General features: G+C 36.3%; 1 protein-coding gene across 13 annotated transcripts in view; it reads right to left on the reverse strand.

Annotated features, from left to right (window-relative positions):
- Positions 1–23,927, reverse strand: part of RAPGEF2 (Rap guanine nucleotide exchange factor 2) — a 252,907-nt gene that overhangs the window by 9,525 nt on the left and 219,455 nt on the right. For 12 of the 13 annotated variants that reach the window (XM_053901165.1, XM_053901161.1, XM_053901164.1 and 9 more), the window contains 14 exons: positions 17,830–17,982; positions 17,385–17,549; positions 14,714–14,821; positions 14,422–14,625; positions 14,219–14,327; positions 13,505–13,751; positions 9,303–9,460; positions 8,449–8,689; positions 5,881–6,264; positions 4,791–5,002; positions 4,575–4,698; positions 3,937–3,960; positions 2,723–2,946; positions 1,097–1,303 (listed from right to left, as the gene is read on the reverse strand). In XM_053901165.1, coding sequence (XP_053757140.1) covers positions 1,097–1,303; positions 2,723–2,946; positions 3,937–3,960; positions 4,575–4,698; positions 4,791–5,002; positions 5,881–6,264; positions 8,449–8,689; positions 9,303–9,460; positions 13,505–13,751; positions 14,219–14,327; positions 14,422–14,625; positions 14,714–14,821; positions 17,385–17,549; positions 17,830–17,982 — 2,560 coding nt within the window. The remainder of the gene's footprint in view (positions 1–1,096; positions 1,304–2,722; positions 2,947–3,936; positions 3,961–4,574; positions 4,699–4,790; positions 5,003–5,880; positions 6,265–8,448; positions 8,690–9,302; positions 9,461–13,504; positions 13,752–14,218; positions 14,328–14,421; positions 14,626–14,713; positions 14,822–17,384; positions 17,550–17,829; positions 17,983–23,927) is intronic. The other variant, XM_053901162.1, reaches the window with a different exon arrangement.

Genomic DNA, 23,927 nt, shown 5'->3' on the forward strand with positions numbered 1-23,927 from the left:
AGTCAATAGTTTTAATGTTCTTAGACTTACCAGGATCCATTAAAAAGGAGGCGGTGAAATTTAACACAGATTTAAGCCTTCATTTCACCTCATGTAAACATCTGATCTTGTTTTAATACAGTTACTTAAAGACCACTTTTAAAGCAATATTTATGTATATACATGCTGATATACACAACATGCATGAAAATGTTAGCTACACTAAAGCTGTACGAATAAATAGTTGTGATTTGGGAAAAAATTCCAAGGCCAGCATTATGCAGAGATTAAAAAAGTGCTTTATATTCAGGCACACTTACACATTTGGCTAAAAAGTTATATTTAAGTAAAAGAAAGACTGATAAACTTCCATATAAGAAGGTCAGTGTAAAAGAGGAAATAGAAGTCAGGTTGCAGGGGATTTAGGAAGATATGAATATTAATAAGATGACAAAGAAACCTGTAATTCAGTTTGTGAAAGGGAGAGTAATACAAATACAAATACAAATACAAATCAAAGGGGAAATGTCAAGCAAAAATATTCTTTTGTCACTCTTCCCCAAATTCAACAAATGGCATATATGCTGACCAGGAAGAAAGAGCCAAAGATAAAGTATACGAAGGACCTACCGGAAGACTCTTGCCCACCTCATAAGGACAGGGTGTCCCTGGGTAGGAATAGCTCAGTGACCAATACCCTATTTTATCTAAGTAAACTGTACCACAAGGTTTTTTTTCCCCCTTTTATTAACATTGTTTCCTTTCACATAAATGTACAAAAAAGAACCCATACATTTTATGAAATATAACTTTGTTGTACCATTTACATGAAGGGACAAAACTAATAGATATATACTAACACTCCCATTTCACACGCCCTCCCCTCCCAATAACAAATGAGCATGATTCAAGGAGACACTCTATAGAATAAACAGTAAACAGTCCCTTCCACTGGTAACAGTAAAATTCAACTTTCTGAACATTAATGTTTTACTAAGAGGTAACAATCAAATAGAGACTCAAGTATATTAGAGTTATTCAAGATAAGGATTTTTTCCTAATCTGAAAAACATGACACCAAATAGCCTCAAAAGAGGATATGATTTGAATCACCTACCAAAAGGTGGGAGATCCTTTACGGGTACTTTCTTTCGCGAGGGATAAAGGGACACAGCAGGAACCTGCAGTCCTTGGTTGATTTTATGTGGTGGCGGTGGCTGTTGGGGCTGTGGCTGGGCTTGTGCTTTCTGTTGCGACCCTGCCCTTGGAGCCACTGGGGAGGTCTCAGACTTGACGGGCTTTTTGTCACCAGGATTCTTAGGCACTGTTAATTGTTTGGTTTAAAAACAGAACAAGAAATTTCAGAAGTTAGTAGCTATATACAAGTTCAGAACTGCATAAGCATTTTCTACACTTTAGAACACGAAAATGTGTATCATGTCTTTTTCCTGTTATCCACATAAAGGGCAGAAATGGGGGTGGGAGGGAACCCTAGTTACAGAAAATAATATAGGCCTGACAGGACAAAGATATTTACTTTATGAAACTAGCTGTCACAAATGATGATTATACTATTAAATACCACATTAAAAATAAAAGTAGAAAAATGTGGAGAGTTCAATATGCTGTGTGAATGTATATAAAAAGCAGAAATATATGATAAAATCTACAACAGGAAAATTATTAGGATTGTTTTTCAAAATGGAGGTCAAAATTCCTTGACATGTATGAGCTTAGTTTTTATTTAATAAATGGTATTTATTAACTGTAATCTTTTCACTCTTAAATTCTCTCCTATGGGTAAAATTATCTATGTTAGCCAATAGCAACCAATACTGCTTGAATATTAGACTGATTATATAATTCCATGGCATATAGAAGACATTCTGAATAGGACAATCAAAAATGCTGTATGTATAACGTATTAACATTCAAAACAACTCAATGACACGGATGTACTTCCTCCATTTACACGTAAAGAAGCTAAGGATTAGGGAGCTCAAGTTAGTTGCCTAAGGGGACGATGCTATCTGGAGAAACAAACAGGATTTGAACTCAAACCAATCTGACTCCAGAGGACAAGCTCTTCAGCGTCCTGGGAAAATCCAGTAACTTGAATCTTCTCAACTCATCTAACATTTAAATTCTATCAAGGGTATCTTCAAACCTGTCCATAAAAGACCCGGAAGTGTCCTAAATGGAAAATGCCTCGATCTTACACGAATGCAGATGAAAACAAGCAGAAAACTGCCCCCATTTCTAGCCTGGTCAGATTTTTGAAGGCTGGGAAACTACACGTTAGGCTGCGTTTTGGTACCGTGCAGCAGAACCACTGCTTCCTGTGCCAGGCCAACTTCCTGCCGGTGCTGTCAGGCTGAGGGTATAAAAGGCAGCAGGTGCACCTAGTCACAGACCCCTCTGACGAGGCAGGCCCTTCACCACTCTCGCCTCTCAGGTTGCCCATCACTTTGGAAGTATCTTTGCGAGACAACAAAGACACAACGGAAACAGCCGTCCCCCTAAGTCTCTGTGGTCACCCTGCCCAAGCCAAGTGAGTTGGACGGGAGGTCTGGCCTAGGCCAGTACTGCATGGGATCAACGGCAGCATTCAAGGGAGGGGCTAGTATGTTGCCAGGATGCTACTGCCCCCTCTGCGCTAAGCCCCACTTGTCGCCGCCCATACCACTGCTCAGGAAACAAATCTGCATTTCAGATTCTGCAGCCGCTTTAAGGAAAAACTCACATGTGTTGGTTGCTGGCTCACACTGCAGTGATAAGGTCTGCAGACTCTCCTCATCCATTTCTAGCTCCAAATTGGACAGGTACTGCTTGACTTTTCGAGCCATTTGGGCATCTTCATAAAGCTTTTTGGCATTGAGAAAGGAACTACGACGTACCCGCTTTTTATGACCACCTGTCTGAGCAACGTCTAGCACTGTTGCATTTGTACTACCCTGGCTGAGAGACCTGGAAGATGAAAAGGCAGATATGCAGCTCACTCTACCATGGGGTTCCTTTATCTATTTGAAACATGCCAAGACTTACACAAGTATTCTGCGTTCAAAAGATCACATGCCTCATTCTGGTAAGTAAACTGTTACAAGGAAATATAGACTAATATAGATTAAATTTTTTCAAGTTAAAAAAGAATCATACGTACATACATATATATATGTTTCTAGTCCAACTCGGAAATTCTGCTTTTCTCATCTACAGAGCATTCAAGGCAGTTCTTTCATAGAAGCCAGCAAATACTGATTATATATAGGAGCTCATGCAATACACAGTTAAAAAATCATTGAGATTTACATGAAATTTACTTCTCCTAAAGAGGATATTTTACATAAGTTTAAATAAAATTAGCTACACTGTTCACAATCGTTTTCTTTTTCCTTGAGTGAAAGAGTTTTTAAAGTAATATGGGTCAATCTGTTAATAAAATGATCATGCAAATGTAAACATATATATATATATAGAAACTAGCACATGAATTGTTAAGAATTATGTTTAAAAAGTATCGGTTTATAGAATGAAAACAGTAGTTAGTTGAGCTGTAAAAACTAGTTTTAACACCTTGGGGCACTTTTTACATTATATATATTTACTTAAATATCTGTGCAATAGTATTTAAATTGCACAGTTTTTCCTTTTAATGTTCTTCCTCCCGTAACCCCGCATTAGGCTTTCTCCATTTCCAAGTACACAAATCATATTAAAATAAAATCTTTTTGAAGACTGAGAAGTATGCCTGGCCTACAGTTCCCCAGAACAATCATCAACCACTTCACAGCTCTCATGGATCATGACCTCAAAAACAAAAGCCCCAACAGATTAAACGTGAAGTCAGCAAGAGGGTTAAGAGAAAATGCAAAGCATCAGAAAATACAGCAGGTAAGAAAACAATGCAATGAACAGAGTAAGAATTGTGTGTGGGTTTGCAAGGTCTCCACCACTTACCCCAAACTCCTCCATTTCTTCTTCCTGTAAGTGAGAGCCATGGAGATTGAAGCATGGGTGTAGAAAGAGAGACAGAAAGATCACAAGCTCAGAAAGAAAGGACTAGACTTTTGGATAAGCAGTACTAGAAGCTCACAAACATTAAACTGCATAATCACCTCACACACACAACTGTACCCGCAATACTTTTCTGGCTCAAGAGACAGATACGGTTAATTTTTTGTTCTAAGAACTCCTCTCCTTCACTGGATTAATCATTTTTGACTACACTGCCAACTAAATCCATTGCATGGATACTGAGCCCATATTGTTTGGGTTCTTTACATATTTTAGTTCATACTATCAGTTATGAGTTTTAAGCTCTACAAACCAGTGTTCTGACAAGTAAGGAATAGTTGTACCTCATGTCAAATGAAAAATTTCTGCAGGACAAACTGTTTTTTACGGACAGTCAAAAGTGCACCTGAGGCCGAATAAGACATTTATTTCAAATTAGAGCTCAGGGGTTTCTCGCCACAACCTAATAAAATTTCTGCCAAGCTACAAATGTAAATATTCAAAAATTTCTCATTTATTAGGAGACCTCTAAACCCAAACTTCTCTAAGCCTACACGTGTTACTGAAGAGGACACACTCACCGAGTCCTGAACATGAGGGCAGGGTCCATGTTAACTGAAGCCATTCGGCCAACATGACGAATTTCTTTTGCAATCATCCTTAGCTTCTCAAAATTGACTAGCCCATCAACTTTTGAGTCATTTCCTATAATTGGCAAAGAAGAAAAAGGGAATCCTATCACATTCATTTATTGTGTGCTTCCACAAGTGAAGACAGAAAATCTACTTTATACTTACCTTCATGAAGGAATGTGAGATCCTTCTTGATAACTGGGAATAGAGGGATTATGGGAGGCTGCAGGTTTTGACTGTTGAGGACATTGCGATATTTTGCCATGTTTCTGGAGGGATCAAACAAGTCTTGGAGATCTTGAAACAGCTTTTCGTATTTATTGGGAAGTTTTTCCCAGGTGGTTCGTAGTCTTGCCACTGGTGCCAAATTTAGGCCACTGAAAGGAAAAAAAGGAAATTAAATGACTCATTCTTACGAAACAAAGAAAGTAAAAATAGCATATTGTTTATAAACGTATAATACCTCTGTGTTTATGCTGTATATGCATAGCAATTTATGGGATTCATAAGAAACTACTAATAATTCTGGGTAATGAGAATTGAAGACAGAAGCAGGGTCAGGGCCAAGGGTTATTACCCTTCAGACCCTTCTAGTCTGTTTATTATGGACAAACAACTGGAATGTGAAGTATCATGAGGGTAGCATCTGTTTTGCAGCTCTGCTTCCATGCGCAGAGAAGCCCTTGGCACATAGGCTGGTGATAAAACAGACTGGCCAAGTATCCTACAGGAATAAAATAAAAGTCCTAACAGTAATGACAATATGATCAAACTCCTAGTGAGAGACAATGATTCATAATCACCGTGAATAGCAATATTGCTAATTGTTTCAGTTTGTAGTGTCTTCCGGCCTCAGTATAAGCACTTACACGGGAAGAAAATGAAAATGAACATTTAGTGGGCATCTGCCTCGTGCCGGCTGATAGAAGTCCACATACATAATATCATTTAATCTACTTGATCCTTCTTTGGGGCACTGTTCCTTTACGAGAAATAAACTCATGTCTAGAGAAATTAAAATAATTTGCCCTAAGTCGCAGAACTAAAAAAAGTAGTGAATAGAGCTTTTCTGGGCTCTACATGTAGCTCACCAGAGACTTTAAATTAAGAATCATTGGATTCCGAGAAAAGGACTTGTTCAATATGATTCAATCAAAAGCTACTACACTTATAGAAATTATACGGTGTTCCTGGACTGATGTGTATTTTTGATCTGCAAACTGAATTGAGTCTTAGGACCTGTATGCTCACTTACCTGATGATTGCAAACATTGAGTTAAAATTCTTGCATTCCCTGCAGTGTAGTGCTATCTTGATGAAATGCTTAATGATCTTCATCCTCTTCAGCTGGTTTGTCTCTCTCAGAATTTCAGATGCTACCCAAAATGTTTCCTGGTTAATTACTTCTTCAAATTTCTTCAGGTTGGCACAGCTGGTTTTTGATTTGAGTTTAAATAAATCATCTATGTATTCAGTAGGTTCAATGTTACGGAAAAGTTCAAAATTCCGCATAGAGAGCTGTGTGGCCACTTCAACAGTACTGAGCTGCAGGAGGGAAATTTGACTCTCCCTCAACAGCTCCTGAGCATCTTCGTCTGAACAAAGAGTTTCTGTCTCCATGTTGTTTTTCAAGTAATACCTGTGAAAAACACACAATTCTAAGCCTAAGCAGCAGTCTCATGACATTACTTGAAAGAATGATGCTACTTTGTAGACAACATTTGCAAGAACAGGCTGTGAGTGATGGAAGAATTCTCTTGTACAAGGACAGAGAATACAGCTGCTGCCCCAGTCACCAACTCATAGAATCACCTATCAGGAAGTCACTGATGGGAGCTAATAAATCACATGTCATTTCATTTGTACCAGTTGTCATGTATTTTTCTCCTGCCCTTCCCTGATTTCCAGATTATTTTATGTATTTTTGCTAAAAGTGACAGAAAATAGCTCAATTTAAAATTTCAGTTTAAATAAGAAAACAGGGTCTAAGGAAGGCAGAAGAGATCAGACACAGGTCATCACCCTATTTTCCTAGAGAGAGTCTGTAACTATTTAATAGGTAAACGTGATCCAATTTGAACCAACTTATTCAAATACCAAAGAAACCTATAAGATATTCCCTTCTATCTGATACTATGAGTACAATAAGGCCAAAATAGATTTTTTTTTTATGTTTATTTATTTGGGGGGAGGGGGAGAGCAAGGGGCAGAGAGAGAGAGGGAGACACAGAACCTGAAGCAGGCTCCAGGCTCTGAGCTGTCAGCGAAGAGTCTGATGCAGGGCTCGAACTAATGAACCACGAGATCATGACCTAAGCTGAAGTCGGATGCTTAACCTACTGAGCCACCCAGGCGCCCCGCTCTTTAACTTTTAAATATCTGGTTTTCACAAAAACCCTACAAGTAAGTGGGGCAGGTATTATTCTTGTCAGATGAGGAAACAGAGGCTCCCAAATATTAATGAATAGTTACTATCAGTGACAGAGACGAGAACTCATTATTACTCCTTTCTCTTTGTAAACAACTTGTTGAAAATAGAATCCATATGTTTGCCCTGTGGGGTTGTTTTTTTGGTTTAGTAGACAGATGTTTTCCTAAGCCAAATTCCATAAAGACAGAAGCAGAATGAGCCCAGTGGGAGTCTTGCCAAACTGGCCTTTTGCATCTTTCACCAAAGCGACCATGACGGAAAACACATACCTTGAGGCCTTCACATCCACAGATTGAACATTCCCAGTTTTGACTACTCATGAAGCCCATGACATGTATTCATATATAATTTTCTTGACTGTGAGCCATGAATCTGCACCTCAATGGAGATTTGTAGAACTCCATCATGGTTACAGATATAGCAATGTGCCTTCAAATGATAATGAGAAAAACTGATCTCCTAAAACAACACTAACTGCTGGTGTCAGGGTTGGAAATAAAGTAAAAGTGAAGAAGAGTAATAAAGTTGTAGTTGATAGCAAGAAAAAGGAAGTTTTGAATGAATTAAATCAGATTTATACTATGGAAAATTCAAGTACAAAAAGAATTTGCTGGACTCCATCCAGCAAGAAAAAAAGAAAAAAAAAAGTGATTTATGAAAATACTTAATATTCAGTGAGTGCAGAATCTAGTCTTTAAATTAGAGCCAAAAGGTAACTGCTTTTTCAACTTTCACTAATTTGTGGTTTGAGGACACACATTACATATTATCAAGGGAAATTCAGGAGACTGACAAAATCAGGTACAACGTTACCCTGCAAGTAATATGTGATATAAGCACTTATGCAGCAGGAGACCAAGCTCTGAAGCAACCAAAAGTTTGTTCTAGAGCGAGGTATTTTTCACAGTGTAGCACACAATAAAAGGCAGCATTAGCCAGCCACATGGTCATTGATATCTCCATCTAAACAATTGCAGCTCCTAGAAAAGTTGAGTAGGCAGGAGCAAGTGACAACAGAATATGATTTAAAAACATGTTTGTGAATGTACACATCCAGGAAAGAGAATCAGCGTTAGCTCTGTGACTTCACCAGCCTGGTGTCCTACAGCCAGTGTAAGAAGTGACTGCCTGTGCCCTGACAGCCAATAACAATATTCAGGTCACAGTGCCCTCCTTTTCAAAAGGGTCTTAAGAGATCCTTGTGAGGGTCAGCAGTCTACTGGGTACATTTCCTTTGATTCACCAATTCTTGGAGAACGGGATAAGTCTTCTTTCTCGTTTGCAGGGGTACTTACTCATTTTAAAAACCCTTTGAAAGTGTTCATCTCTTAGACTTTGGTGTGGGTTTGAAGAGGGGTTAAAGAAATCCAATAGGACAGATATATTGTATACCTTCCACTCAGCTGAATTCTATCAGCAAGTTTGGAAAGCTGATCTGGGAGTCTTCTTTGTTTGATTACACCCTCAGGTGTGACAGAGACCTCACACAGCGAATACTGATCCGGGGTGGCAGTCACAGCAAACTCCCTGATGGCCTGAATGACTACTTCCTTCGCTGTGGTGTCCTTACTGATCATGATGTATCGGCTTTGCTGATCGGCTTTAAAAACCCTTAACACTTGATCTGGCAAGTCTGGGGGAAAGAAAAGCCATATGTAAGTGGAAAGGATTTTAGCATATGGTAATACAATTAAGTGAAGTAATCAGGAAAACCTCCCTAGAAAAGATAAATGCTAAACCTGCATCTCTCCCTCGTTACAATCCTTCTTCAAAGATTCTATAAGTCAACATACTGATCTGCTGCATGAACATATTTTTCCCCACAGATACCTGAATGATCCACAAATACAAACATCAGTACACAGCAGCAGCACATAAAATTCTCAGGTTGGTAGCAAAAAAGGGAAAAATTTAAATCTAAAGTTCATCTTTATTATATTGAAAATCCCATTAAGCTAATCTAATATATTCCTTTTACTCTATTTAACATGACCTAGTAATAACTGGCATGGTATGTGTTATTATTATGAAAGAGAAAACACGTTCAGAGATTAATTTGCCCAGGATCATATCAAATTAGTCTGAAGAATAAGAAAGAACTGATTCCAGTGGTTTGAAATTTAAGGTTCATTCTGACTTGGAGCATTTGACACAATCCATGCCAAACCAAGAACATACAGCATTACCATATGTTAGAAGAAAACAGATTACTACAAGAAAACAAAAGCAGCACAGGCGATGCTCACCAGGAGTAGTACTGAAGTCTAAAATGCGATGATGTGACTGCAATAAATCGGGATTACTGGAGGACAAGGTTCCACTGACGGGCAATGCAGTTGGGATGTGCTTGGTCTGCCTTAATCCTACTATGCTGTCATCCTGAGACTGACCAATCCCAATATCACTGAACAAAGAGAAAAATTAGAGAATAAATGATCCACAAGTAAAAAGTTATAACTCATCAATATATAATAGACACAGACCATAAATAAAACATATTTGTATAAGACAGCTCATTTAAAAGTACCATTAATAAATTTGGTTGAAAATTCAGTAGCAACTACTGCTTATGCATTATCTAACTCAACTTATTTGCTGTTTCTTAAGCATATGTCACCCTAAAACCTATGCCTCTTTCAGTAGACAAAGAATATCAGTACTCTCTCAGTATTGTCAAGAAAAGATAAACTCTAGTTACTCCTGAAAATAGATTTAAGAATAAGCACATTAAAAACAGTGTATTTAGTCTCACTCGACTGGTGATTTATGTATCAGAATGATAAATCATTTTATAATCTGATCTTTAAGAACTGAAGAAACAGAGTAAAACAGAGGAGAAAAATCCAAACTGTCCTAATTTCATTCTCCAGTGTTTCAGAGAAATAAATGAGATCACTATGGAGTCAAATGTAAAGAAACCCTGACACCGGGATTGTTTCTTAATTATACAAAGCATAAAAAAGCAGGGGTCCATGGTAATATTTCTTAGCATCAAAGAAGAGGCAAAGGAAATTAATGACTCATGTTTTATTTTTAGTTCTCTACTCAAAATTTCTAGTTAGACATTTAAATTCCCAGAGAAATACTCCTTATTACTGATAGCTACAAACTCATTTACCTTTATAAAACGTGTTACTGTGGACAATTCTTAAAAACATGATTTAATAACAGTTAAAAATTTCTAGATTTGAAGGGCACACTATTTCCAAAAGAGACTTTAAAATTAAAATAATAAACATGGACACATACAAAACAACTAGATCATCAGCAAATGGTCACAGTTCTAATTTCTAGAAATTAGAAATGAAGAGAAAGAAAACTCTTTGGTTGGGTGTCCAAGGTGCCATAAATAAAATTAAGACATTTAGCATCAGTTAGGTTCTCAGACATTAGAGCCTGATCATAATACCTACTATCTTTAATGGCTATGATAATTAAAAAAAATATATAATAGCATTCTTTATTTTGTGGGGGGGGATGGAAATTATAAAGTTAAAGAAACAAGGATAAGATATTTCTTTTAAAGTCGACAGAAAAATTAAAGATGATTTTAGTGTAAATTCTTCCAAATTCATAGGTAAGTCCGTGACAAAATCCAATTTCCATTTAAACACATATAGGCATGCACATAAAGATGAGAAATATTAATGTTCTGTGAAACATTAAAACTTTCACATTAGTAGAATTTCACTTCTCAACCACATAAAACCATCTTTATTGCCAAAAGTATCAGATGTAATCCAGGACATAAGACAACAATTATGGGCTCGGGCCAAAGATATAGAGCCAACTGGGTCACGATGGCCACAAATGGCTAAAAACACTAGAGCTGCCTTCTTAAGAAATGTTTCTCAGCAACATTTTCACACCTAAAATGAAGATCTAATAACTCTTGCCTATATATCTCTGTTATCCACAGACATGAGGATACTTTCTTGGATTGGAACTACTTTATAGTTAAGACTTAATTCAGAAAAGTCCCTCTCTGGGCATATCTATTGTTTGACCTCTCCAACTCTTCTCATGGTTACTGAAACTGTTTTTTAGCCTTCGTTGATTTTATAGTTTATTGACTTATTCTCTCTTTTCTCAGTATTCATCACGCTTTCTCTACTTACCTGACAACCAGATCTGACTCCTATAATCCTCTTGCCTCACCCTTTTCTTCTCACCCTATTCACATCCCTCTCCCATACCTATCCTTGCCCGTTTGCCACCATCCAGCATCATAACTTCTGTAATACTGACAGTGTTGGGGGTCGGGAGGGAGGGACACGGTATATCTAGAAAATCTGCCTCATTGGCTAGTTTAATGGCCTTGTTAAAAAAAAAAAAATCTTTGTAAAAATCTTTGATTTCTAGGAGAGCAAAATTTAGGTAGTAACTAGTAGTAAGTCTATCATACCATATAATAGATCCTACAGTTTACTGAGCCTACTTTAAAAAAAAAAAAATTTCTTTTTAATGTTTATTTTTGAGAAAGAGGGAGAAAGAGACACAGCACAAGTGGAGGGAGGGGCAGAGAGAGAGGGAGATACAGAATCTGAAGCAGGCTCCAGGCTCTGAGCTGTGAGCCCAGAGCCTGACGCAGGGCTTGAACTTGTGAACCGCGAGATCATGACCTGAGCCGAAGTCAGACACTTAACCGACTGAGCCACCCGGGTGCCCCAAGCCTGCTTTTAAATAAAATTTTTTCATTTCAGTTGCATTATATACATGAATTATTTCAAATAATTTTTACAATAAAATACTTAAAATGAGACACACATTTCCTTTTAGGTTTACTTATTTCAAGAGAGACAGAGACAGTGCAAGTGGGAGAGGGGCAGAGACAGAGGGAGAGAGAGAGAATCCCAAGCAGGCTTCACTCTAGCTCGATTTGGGGCTTGAATTCACAAAACTGTGAGCTCATGACCTGAGCCAAAACCAAGAGTCAGACATCAGCTTACATTTTCTTAAATACAAATTAAGATGTTTCCTCAGTGTTTAAAAATCAACACATCTTATTATCTTCTTTTCCCTTCTCTAGCTTTTGAATATCTTTTTAAATACATATAAAACAAAATTATACATAATATTCTCATACTGTGTTCCTTGCCAATGTCTTGTAGTGTGGATGGCTTATATCCCAGTTTTTCCATGTCACATTTCTATTAATACTTGCCAGGGTCATGCTGACTTTTATTTGACTTTTTTTTAAGGTTCATGGTCCAATATGACTGTCAGATTGTGTTGTTGTTGTTATTGTGCTGCTAATAATTCTACATTTAAGTGATTCTTTTTGCCCGTTTTATATTAAAATTTTTATCAAGAATGGTCATTTTAAAAATCAATTTCTATTTTCTGTAATGCTAACAGGCCTAATCCATCATTTATTTAAAAATTACTCAATATAAACATGCCCTCAAGTCTATAAATAAACCATCATACTCATTGCTTATCCTTAGGACTCTATTGTAGAAGTCTTTTTAAACTGATAAAAAACCACCAGTTATTATATTCAGTGGGGACAACACAAGTTTGACTCTCCCATCAATACTATATTTGGACCATATCTCTCCAATCTGTAGATAAAAATTTTTATCTGAAATGGAATTTAAGAAATGTTTGATGTAGTTCTGAATATCTACTGTTCCTCTAGAAGAGCCATTCAATTATCAAAGAAAGAAAATACCTACATGTTTTGCAACTTATCTTTCATTGTAGCTTGAGGAATATGTAATAAATGCATTTGGTACATCATTGTTATTTAACATTAAAAAGAAAAACAACTTTGGCTAATGGTAATTGAATTTTATAAAAGATCTCTAGACTAAGAAGGAGCTAAAATGAAGAAATAACCAAGCGAACAGGCAAACAAACAAGACTAAAAAAGTGTGACACCTATAACTTTGTCTAGTCTGAGCTCCTGGGATAAATAAGCAGCCAAGAAGAGATTCAACAATATACCTGACATTCTGACTGTCCAGGCAACTGGAAGGAAGGAAAGGAGTTCTGTGCTTGGTTGGTGATATCTTGGAAACAGTTAAATAAATGAAAACAGAGAGGAAAAAAGAAAATGGCAAGGATGAGTAGTAGCAACCAAAAGAAGCAATGATTGGTTGACAAAGGGCAGACAGTGATGGTAGACAAGATATCCAGAAACAAAGAAATGTAGCAAAAACAACTCCAAACCATGGGTGAAACATGAGCAAACACACATGCTTATTTTTTTTTTAAGTACAAATGATTAAAAAAAAAAACGAGGAGATGCTAAACTATCTCTAATAAAGCTTGGGTTGGCCAAGTAAGTGGCAAACATATGAGATTAAAATCATTACTAATATTGCTTCTAAGACAGGTCAGCCATAAAACCTGAGAACATGCGTAAACATCAATTATATCACTACCTTTGCATATCATTTTAACACAATAAAATAACACACAGAAAATTCATACAGACACTTACTTATATGGTTTCTGTGGCAAGATACTGATCCGAGTCTTGTCAAGTATCTTTTTTAGCTTGTTTCTTCCTCCAACAGTGTTAGCTTTACTTTTTTTATTTACTTTTTCAAGTCCTATCACCTGTTCTACATCTACAGCGAGATCTGGAATGGAGTAGCGACTGGCCTTTTTGATGTCTCCAATTTTAGGAAGGTGAGGGGCACCATTTCTTTTCTCTTCTGACAATCTTGTTAGCAGTTCTTTAAATACTAAAATGGAAATAAACACCATAAAACACCCATTATAAGAAATCCAAACAATTCAAAGGAAATTGTAGGACTCAGGAACAGGTGACAAGTGTATACTTCAACTATCAAAACTGTAATCCCATGGAAAAATACTACTCCAATGAATGACCACAAGAATCTTCTTTGTTGTGTTGCTCTGTCACTTCCATTCACACTAAGTTAAATATACTCTTTAAATCTTTAGGTATTTAAAAATAATAGGTATTTAAACATTTATCAATAAAAATAATCTTTATGGTTCTCAAGTTAGATTTTTAGATCTACATACATGCTTACATAATTATCTGTATCTATGCATTTTACTGTGAATATTTTGATTCTTATATTTGAAATATTACTTATAAAAATGACTTTTTTCATGATTAAGACATAAATGTGGGGAAAAAAAGACCAAAAGTAGACAGATTAAAGTATGCAAAAATACTTACCAAATAAATTGGTTTTCACAGTGATTGATAAATGTGTGTTATTTCTGAGAATTTCCATGGCTTTTGACAGCTGAATATTTTCAAAGTTTTGACCATTTACTTCTAATATCTAAAAATAAAATTATGAAATTCATTTCAGTATCCCAACTGATTGAAGAAAAAGGCACCAATAATCACTCTTCAGTTTGGATTTAGAAATATACCTGATCCCCTCGTTTCAAGCCTGCTTCGGTTGCTTTGCTACCTGAATCTACACTGTCCACAAAGATTCCAAATCCCTTCTCTGAGCCACCAAGTAAGATAAAAGGCAAAGGAGCTTCTCGGGATGGTTTTGTTAATGTCATCAATCTTCTTTTTGCTTTAGCCGCACATGCAATATTTAACAGCCTTAGATGTCCGCCCATTTTCTATAAAAGTTCAGAAAGAGTGGTTTCAAAAATAGGCTGAGTTAAATGAACTTAAAATTGATGACTTTTTTTTCATCAAAAATATTACCTCTCTTTCCAGGTTATTTTCAAATTCTTCTAGAAATCGAGTCATCGCAGGATCTCCTTCAAAGTCATTGAAGTGATTATTCACCCACAATAATACTACCCGTGTAACCTGAAAAATCAATGGTTTTAGCAGGTTTTCTTCTTTTTAGTGCTAAAAATCTGCAATTAAAGTCATTTCAAAAAAGATACTGAACAGTTTACTTAGTAACAATGGACAAAATAAACAACAAAACCCCTCACAGCAAGGATTTTATTCATAAGAAAATGACCTTCTGAAATTATGTATATTTATGAGTATAGACTTTTTGTTGTTTTGCTAAGAAGGATTTTGAATCTGTGAAAGATAGTAATTAACTTCTTCTATCTTGTTTACTCTCAAAATATATTTGAAACAGGTCATAATAAAAACAAAGCTATAATAAAACCAAAATAAATTAATATAAGACAAAAGAAGACAGAAACTAAAAAATAACAGTAGAGGGCAGAAGAGACAAAAGGAATGAATAATATTAAGCCTAGAAAGATCTATAAGGGAAAAAGTTATAAAAAGGAAGGAGCTAGCTGAAAGTTATTGGGAATTACATCTTACTTGCTAACATTAAGATTCAGGAGGCTTTTAACACTGCCAATTCTTCAGGAAAAATGAGTAGACTTTTCTTAAACTGCACATGTGTTTTCACAGAGCCCTACACCTCCTTTATACAGACCAACACACACACACACACACACACACACACACACGCACACACAGTTAGAGACTATTTGTGATGTACCCAGCAAGAGGATTGTGACATTCATTAGACTATAATAAGTTCCATGTGCACAACTTTATCTGTTATGTTCTCAGGACATCCTTAAGACTTATTACAAGTCTTAGCATAAAGTGAATTCTCAACAAAATCTTACTAAATGGAGTATAACTGCAACTTTATAAAAGTACTTGTTTTATTTATGAGTTTTATTTTCTAAATTTTAAATAACATACATTTTCCACAGATTTTTTTTTCAAACATCTTAACCTCTAATCAAACCATCTCCCCTTTTAATCAAAGTGAGAAAATTAAGCACATTATTCTAGCAGTAGAGAAACAAAGGTGATGGTATATAGTTAATTTTTAACTACAGTTAAATACTGTTTATAGTTAGTATACACTCAGGAGTCAAGCCTTGATATTTATATTAATTTTTGGTCATTTACTATCACTATTGTCCATTTTTCAAATTTTGGAAACCCTGATCACATCTCCCTTGAAACCATATCTAACACCCGACCTTTTAATAAAATTAAAATTCTGCAGCTGAGAAGCCAAGTTAAAAGTCTTAGTAGCCTATTACAGGTTAGAAAACTAAGATTCAGGAGCATCTGGGTGGCTCAGTTGGTTAAGGATCCGACTTCGGCTCAGGTCATGATCTCACAGTTCGTGAGTTTGAGCCCCACGTTGGGCTCTCTGCTGTCAGTGCAAAGCCCACTTCAAATCCTGTCTCCCTCTCTTTGTCCCTCCCCTGTTTGCTCACTTGCTCTCAAAAACAAACATTAAAAGAAAAGAAAAGAAAACAGATTCATAAATCATAAATTGAATATTACCAACTTCCACCACCAACAAACAATTTTTAAAACGTATGACGTATTTTAATATATATTAAGTGTATTGAGCCAGGTACTACATAAAGAACTTCACTTCTATTATTCATGTTCACAATAACCCCTAAAAGATGTCGATTATTCATTTTACAAGTCAATAAATGACTGGCAGGAGGGTCAGATGACACCTAAGGTACATGGCAAAGGCAATACTCAAACCAAGTTTTGATGGCTGGAGAGCCTGGCTGAACAAGCCTACGCTTGTGACTCTCAGAACATGAAAAGCACTGCTGTCCAAATGATTTCTCTAAGACCACAGAGCTAGCTAGGGGCAGGACCAGCAGTAGAGCTTGGGGGCTTTTCACTGTTGGTCTACTGTTCTGGATTTTCCTACCTGCCTTCCCGTGTCTGCCTTATGTAAATCAGACTGTCACATGGGGAAAGAAGAAATGAGTATAGGCTATGATTAACTCTTACACCTCAAAAGGGTATGTAGTTTATCATCCAATCTGGCCTTGAAAGAGCTCTCAAGAGCCGCTAAAGAAGTCTGTTTAGAATTATATTACTGGGGCCTACAGACCAGCAACACGTACAATAAAATGCTGCTCTGGTGCCAATTTAAAAATTGTAACTTTCATCTGGAATACACTGACCATTTGCCCAACAGAGGATGAGGATTCCAATGGAACTCAGGTGACTCACTTTTTTTTTTTTTTTTTTTTTTTTTCTTAAAAAGAGCATTCTCTTTTTTCATTAAGAATAACTTGAGGGGTGCCTGGGTGGCTCCGTCAGTTAAGTGTCTGACTTTTGATATTGGCTCAGGTTATGATCTCACAGTCGTGAGATGAAGCCCCAGGCCAGGCTCTGCGCTGAGCATGGAGCCTGGTTGGGTCTGTCTCTCTGTCTCTGTCTCTGTCTCTCTCTCCCTGCCCCCCTCCCTCACGCATACTCTCTCAATCTCTCTCTCTCAAACATTAAAAACTAATTTGAACATAACTGGTGTGACAAATATATATATATATTAAACTATCTTTAAGGTTATATCTGAACATTTCACATTTAAAAGCCAAACTACAATATATTTTCCAACCTTATCCCTGAGGCTCGGGTCATTAAACCACTCCAATAACTTTTTGCCCACTTCCATTGGGCTAGAAAGAAAAGTCCTGTAGGTCAACAGAAAGTCTTCTATGAATGTTGGATCCACCACTGAATGCTCTTCCACCAAATGCATCGTTAATCTTTCTGAGGTGCCCTGTAACAAAAGGTTTAATCACTATCTCGTACAAATAATATCTATATGGTACCATAATTCCACATTTTCAACATAAGATGAACTGGGTAGTAATATATATAATAATTTATCAAACTGCTGTTCATCAGGAAGTACAAAGATCTTTTTAACAGCTGGTAACTTTTAAGAGAAATCATACGTAAAAATGGGGGGAGGGATCTTAAGTTCTCATAACTAATGGATACTACAAAAAAAAAAAAAAAAAAATCCTTCCCACAAGATGGAGGCAAGTTTATCTTACCTTAATGACGATGTGTCCCTTTCTTGTTCCGGTCCTATCAAGTTCTCGGTGTTCTTTTACCATAACAATTTCTCCTTCCTCCTCAACTTTTTGCATGTTCTTTTCTACTTGGTTGAGAATACGGCAGTAATCTTGCTGGGCTATGCAGACAAACTGGAACAAAATGTAAGTCACATGTTAATGATAAAGTGCTTGCAAGAGATCTAGCAGTACTAATAATTCAGTGTTTTAATTATTTAACACTGACATTTTTCCATGTCTTTCCCATACTCTCTAAATGAATGCAGTAATGAACCTTAATCTGACTTCTCTACTTTTTAATGTATTTCTTCTTTGGTCAAATCAAGTTTCATTTTTATCATATTTATATGTAGTTTATATTAAAAATCCTAACCATTTTAAAAATCAGAAGATAAAATTAAAAGAGTCCTTTTTCATGCCTCTTCTTTGAAGATGGGATCTTAGGAGGATAAATATAAAAACATAATTACCACTTAGTAGGCTTTACAAGTTAGAAAAGATTTTAAAAGCAACAATTTGAAAATAAAAATGAAAAAAAAGATAAAAATTCAAAGATACCCATGGAATAGATATTATACATTTGTTAATTATATTGATAAGAAATCAGTTTAGAAAGTTCGTTCAAAAAAGGTCCACAAAACAAGCCACCTACTTGTTAAACTCAAGTCATATTCCTTGTAACTAGTATTAAGGGCAATCCTTGCTCTTAAACAAAAAGTTAAAAATAATATGCATGGTAAGCCATTACTCCTCTGTGACCCCAAATATAAAAAATATTAGGGCTGGGGCGCCTGGGTGGCTCAGTCGGTTAAGCGTCCGACTTCGACTCAGGTCATGATCTCACGGTTCGTGGGTTCGAGCCCCGCGTCGGGCTCTGTGCTGACAGGTCAGAGCCTGGAGCCTGTTTCGGATTCTGTGTCTCCCTCTCTCTCTCTGACCCTCCCCCATTCATGCTCTGTCTCTCTCTGTCTCAAAAATAAATAAACGTTAACAAAAAAAAATTAAAAAAAAAAAATTAGGGCTTAGGGCAAACAACTAAATTACATTTCTTAGTAATTTAAAAAGAAAGTGAAAAATGAATTAAAGCACTTATTACACAAATTAACCAGAAGTCAGTGAGGAGGAGACATGAGTTAGAGTATTTACAGTTTTGACTTAATGTTCATGATAGTATATTTATTTTTTTAAAAGATGGAAAACCAAATGTAATAATAATTATCATGAATATGACACCATCATCATCATTTTGTGGTGGCCTTATAGGAACTCTCCATTCACCTTCTTGGTCATCCCATAAAGGTCCTACTATTGTCCCCATTGTACAAACAAAGAAACAGCTGTACCAACAGCATGCTGATTTGCCCAATATTTCATAATTACATGCTTGCTAATTAAAAAAAATCTTTTTCATGCACATCAAAATCTTGGAATAAAATAGAGCAGTATGCTAATAATTATTATTTCTGAATAATGCAAATTACAAGTGACTCGTTTTATTTAATAAATTTTCTATATTTTCCATACTTTCCATACAATCAGTAAAGTTTTTTAAAAGAATAGCAGCGCTTCATACCTGAGCAATAGCTTATTACAACATTGTTTCTTCCAGAGCTGGTTGATAAAATCTCATTAATTTTTCTATTGGAATCATAAAGTTAAAATTCAAAAGACATAGGCTTTTCTTATAATTACATATAGTTAAAAAAATTTTTTTTAATTTAAAAACACAATCCATTTCTATAACACTGACCACAGGTGTATACACGTTTTGAAATCTGTGGTCCTTAGTTCTTTGTCTCAAAAATAGTTTATTTTTTTTCTTTTTACAGGGCACCAAAATTGCTCTGTCTCCAAATAATTTTAGGTGATTTTTCTTACACTCTGTTTTAGAGATCACAATTATATCATTTTCTCATTTATCTCCTAAAAAAGAAATACATTCCATAAGTTAAAAGGAGTAAGTAGATAGAGAAAAGAAAATGCTCTTAGGGGCACCTGGGTGGCTCAGTCAGTTAAGTGTCCAACTTGGGCTCAGGTCATGGTCACACAGTTCATTGGTTCAAGCCCGAAGTCAGGCCGTGTGCTGACAGCTTGGAGCCTGGAGCCTGCTTCAGATTCTGTGTCTCCCTCTCACTCTGCCCCTCCCCGACTTGTGCTCTCTCTCTCAAAAATAAATAATAAACATTAAAAAAGAAAGAAAATGATTTTAGAAGAGAAATGTACTAAAATTAATCTTGACTGAAGGTTTAAGGAAATTAGAATAAGTTTGATTTGGAATTCTTAAAGCATAGACTTTTTTTTAATGTTTTTTTTGTTTGTTTGTTTGTCTGTTTTTGTGAGAGAGAGAGAGAGAGAGAGAGAGAGAGAGAGAGAGAGAGAGAGAGAAGTGAGCAGGAGAAGGGCAGCAAGAGAGGGAGACACAGAATCTGAAGCAGGCTCCAGGCTTTGATATGTCAGCACAGAGCCCAACGGGGGGGGCTTGAACACATGAGCCATGATAACATGACCTGAGTCAAAGTCCAACCAATGCTTAACCCCCTGAGCCATCTAGGCACCCCTTTGAGAGATATTTTTGTCACTTCTGTACCAAACTGAAGTACCATCCAAAAAGAAAATAAAACCCAACTGAATTTCTAATAGGGACATACATATCTAAAAAGAAATAAATAATAGGTAAAAACATTTATCTGTATTTTTATTAGCAGATTTATTTTTGCTTTAAGAAGTCTGAAGACATAATAAGAAATTCATATGCAAGACATAATTTTAATTGGTATGATGAAGCCAGCTGAAAAATTGTGAACTATGTACATAATTACTTTGATGAGGTTTTATACTTTTAAATAGCTGTAAGCATATGAAAGTAATGTAGACCTTGGCATTCTGATATAGAATAAAAATGCAAACAAGATTTGGCTTACAAAAGGCCAAAGGCAGCTTACATTGCAGGATTGTTTTTTGGGCACATGACATCACAACTGATATTTAGTAGAAAAATTATAATAGACGATAAAAGGATGAAGTAAAATTAAACGTCAACCATAATACAGTATTGTCAACTTTCCCATGTAAGTGCTTTCTCCAAAACTACTTAAATTCAGTGTCATTAGCTCCCACGGTCTCTGGAAAAGGGGAGTCTAACAGGTTTACCTTAAGAAGTTAGAGCTATTTAAACTGGCATTTTGTGGTCTGTAAGGGAAATTCATGCCTGATTGTTCACACAGGGATCCCAGGGTTCGTTCCCCATTGAGGGTGTAGGGTAAGGCTAAGCAATGCCTGATGTGTTACTGGCAGGCCTAAGACACAGGTGGTAGCGAAGAAAAAGGGGAGAAGGAAAAGAAGAGTGGGAGAGAAGAGCAGGAATGGAAAAGAGGGATAGAAGTGGGAAGGAGAAAAGAAGGAGGCACATATGGGAAACGGAAAACCATTACCAATTGCCTGGTACCATAGGGTGTCTATATCTAGCCCTGCCTTTGTCTTTCAAAGCGAACAGAGGAACAAGCACAAACAATGAAAGGAGAGAACTGAAAGAGGAGCACACAAAGTAGGGATCCAAAGCAAAATAGAACTTTGAGCATATCATGGGATCCAAACAAACAGAAATAAATGTTAAATATAATCCACTCATAGTGGATCAGGTTTACTCTGAGCTCAACTAAATATCACATTATTCAGTATTTACTTTTGGAACCCACTGGACTATAAGAAAATTAAGGCCAGTCCTAGGCGAAGTTGCCTCTTCTTGGTAAGGAGAACAGCATTTTTGTTCATCTCATTTAATAACTGTTAAATGCCTACAAGGTGCTCAGTAGAATGATATAAACTTATAGAGGCCATCTTATGGATGAATGAAAATATGATTCTCATTGTTTCCTTTACATCCCCTAACAAGAGGATGATCTAACATTTGTAGATAACTTACTGACAGATATGACATTTTAACAGAAATACACTAAAATAATACACCAACACAAGCGTTACATTAAGTCTAACTTCATTCTCCAACCTTGTTCTCCTACTGAGGGAATGAATGTCAGGCCTGAGCAGATGAGTCAGTGCAGGTACAAGAGTGATTCTTGAAGCCCCTTATTTAAGATCTTCCTTTTACAGTGGCTTAGACTGGAGTGGAGAGAAGAGACTTTTCTCGGGTTTCTCACCAATTCCTCATCTAGTAAATAGAGTAGATTCTCTTCCCTGACATCTTCTTTCTCTTCGTTTCCCAGAATTCCGAAATAAATATTTAATGTTACCTGGTACATCTGATATTACTTAAGTACTCTGTAATATTCAGTCATATAGCATTTTTAGCAATTATTCTGAAATATGTCTATGCCTCTAATATCATTTGAGTTCCATGATTACAAATTTCTAACAAAAGGGGCTGGTCAATTAAGAGGTATTAATGTAATCGATGAATTCTCAGAAATAAAATAACTTTTTAACTTGCCCTTTAAGGGTACAGACTCTGACTAAAATGCTCTAGTAATGCCAATATGTACCAGGGAGGAACTGATAAGAGATAATAGGATAGGGAAACCTTTAACAAATTCCTAGTTTGTTTTGGACCAAGTATGGCTTTATTATATTTTGGAGTACAGTTCCAAAGCTGAAACATCATCTAAAATCTCTTTTACAAACACATTTCTAGGTCAAATAAAGACTCCGAGATTTACCTACCATTTTGTTTTCTTCTATTATGCCAAATAATTGAGACTTGACTATATTTAGAATGTTCTTCTGGCATTACTATTCAAAATAATGAATTCACAACCATTTATTTTTTCTCTACAGTGCTTACTGAAGGAATTATTTGGCAACATTACTTTTGGCAACATTATTCTCTAGGTAAGATAATTGTATTTGTAGGGGCGCTTGGGTGGCTTAGTCAGTTAAGCGTCTGTCTGACTTTGGCTCAGGTCATGATCTCCCGGCTCATGAGGTCAAGCCCTGTGTCGGGCTCTGTGCTGACAGCTCAGAGCCTGGAGCCTGCTTCAGATTCTGTGTCTCCCTCCCTCTCTGCCCCTTCCCCCACTTGTGCTCTGTCTCTCTCTCTCTCTCAAAAATAAATAAATATTAAAAAAAAATTTATTTATAGCCATGGTCATTTTCTCTTTTAGTAAGTAAAGTGCTTAAAATGAAAATTTAAAAGAGTATTATTTTACATTTATCAGACACTATAAAAATTCAATGATGTTCTTTTAGAACAAAGTATATTCAGATGTATTTCAGACTACAGACCATTAAATACAGTGGGCACTTACCATTAATTGGTCTAAGTCAAATCTTTTGGTTTATTTACATTAAAACATTTTATCTTTCAAAGACTTTTTTTCAGAAGAGAAGACATAAATTTTATACACTTGATAACACAAGTATCTTAAATTTTTTCTTAATAATACAGAGGTTATCAGTTATAATCAATCTAACTAAATTTCACATTTGGTCTCCACATTTTCTCTAGTCTTTTATTAAATGCTTTTATTTATTTATTTATTGTTTAATGTTTGTTTATTTTTGAGAAAGAAAGAGACACAGTGTGAGCAGAAGAGGGGCAGAGAGAGAGGGAGGCACAGAATCCAAAGCAGGCTCCAGGCTCTGCGTTGTCAGCATAGAGCCCAATGCGGGGCTCGAACCCACAAACCGCAAGATCTTGACCTGAGCCAAAGTTGGACGCCCAACCAAATGAGACACCCAGGCGCACATAAATGCTTTTAAATAATGATTATTAACACAATATCAACACTAACATTTTTCTTTTGCTATCATGTATTTTCTTTTATTTATTTATTTTTTTAATTTTTTTTTTTAACGTTTTATTTATTTTTGAGACAGAGAGAGACAGAGCATGAACGGGGGAGGGGCAGAGAGAGAGGGAGACACAGAATCGGAAGCAGGCTCCAGGCTCTGAGCCATCAGCCCAGAGCCCGATGCGGGGCTCGAACTCACGGACCGCGAGATCGTGACCTGAGCTGAAGTCGGCCACCCAGGCGCCCCTCATGTATTTCTTTTAATCAGTAATTACTTTTTACCAAGAAGTCCTTCTACTGATTCATACTATGATTTTCAGGACTTTTATT

Source organism: Panthera pardus, unplaced genomic scaffold (assembly GCF_024362965.1).
Source record: "Panthera pardus isolate Hobbes unplaced genomic scaffold, ASM2436296v1 HiC_scaffold_13, whole genome shotgun sequence".
NCBI lineage: Eukaryota > Metazoa > Chordata > Mammalia > Carnivora > Felidae > Panthera > Panthera pardus.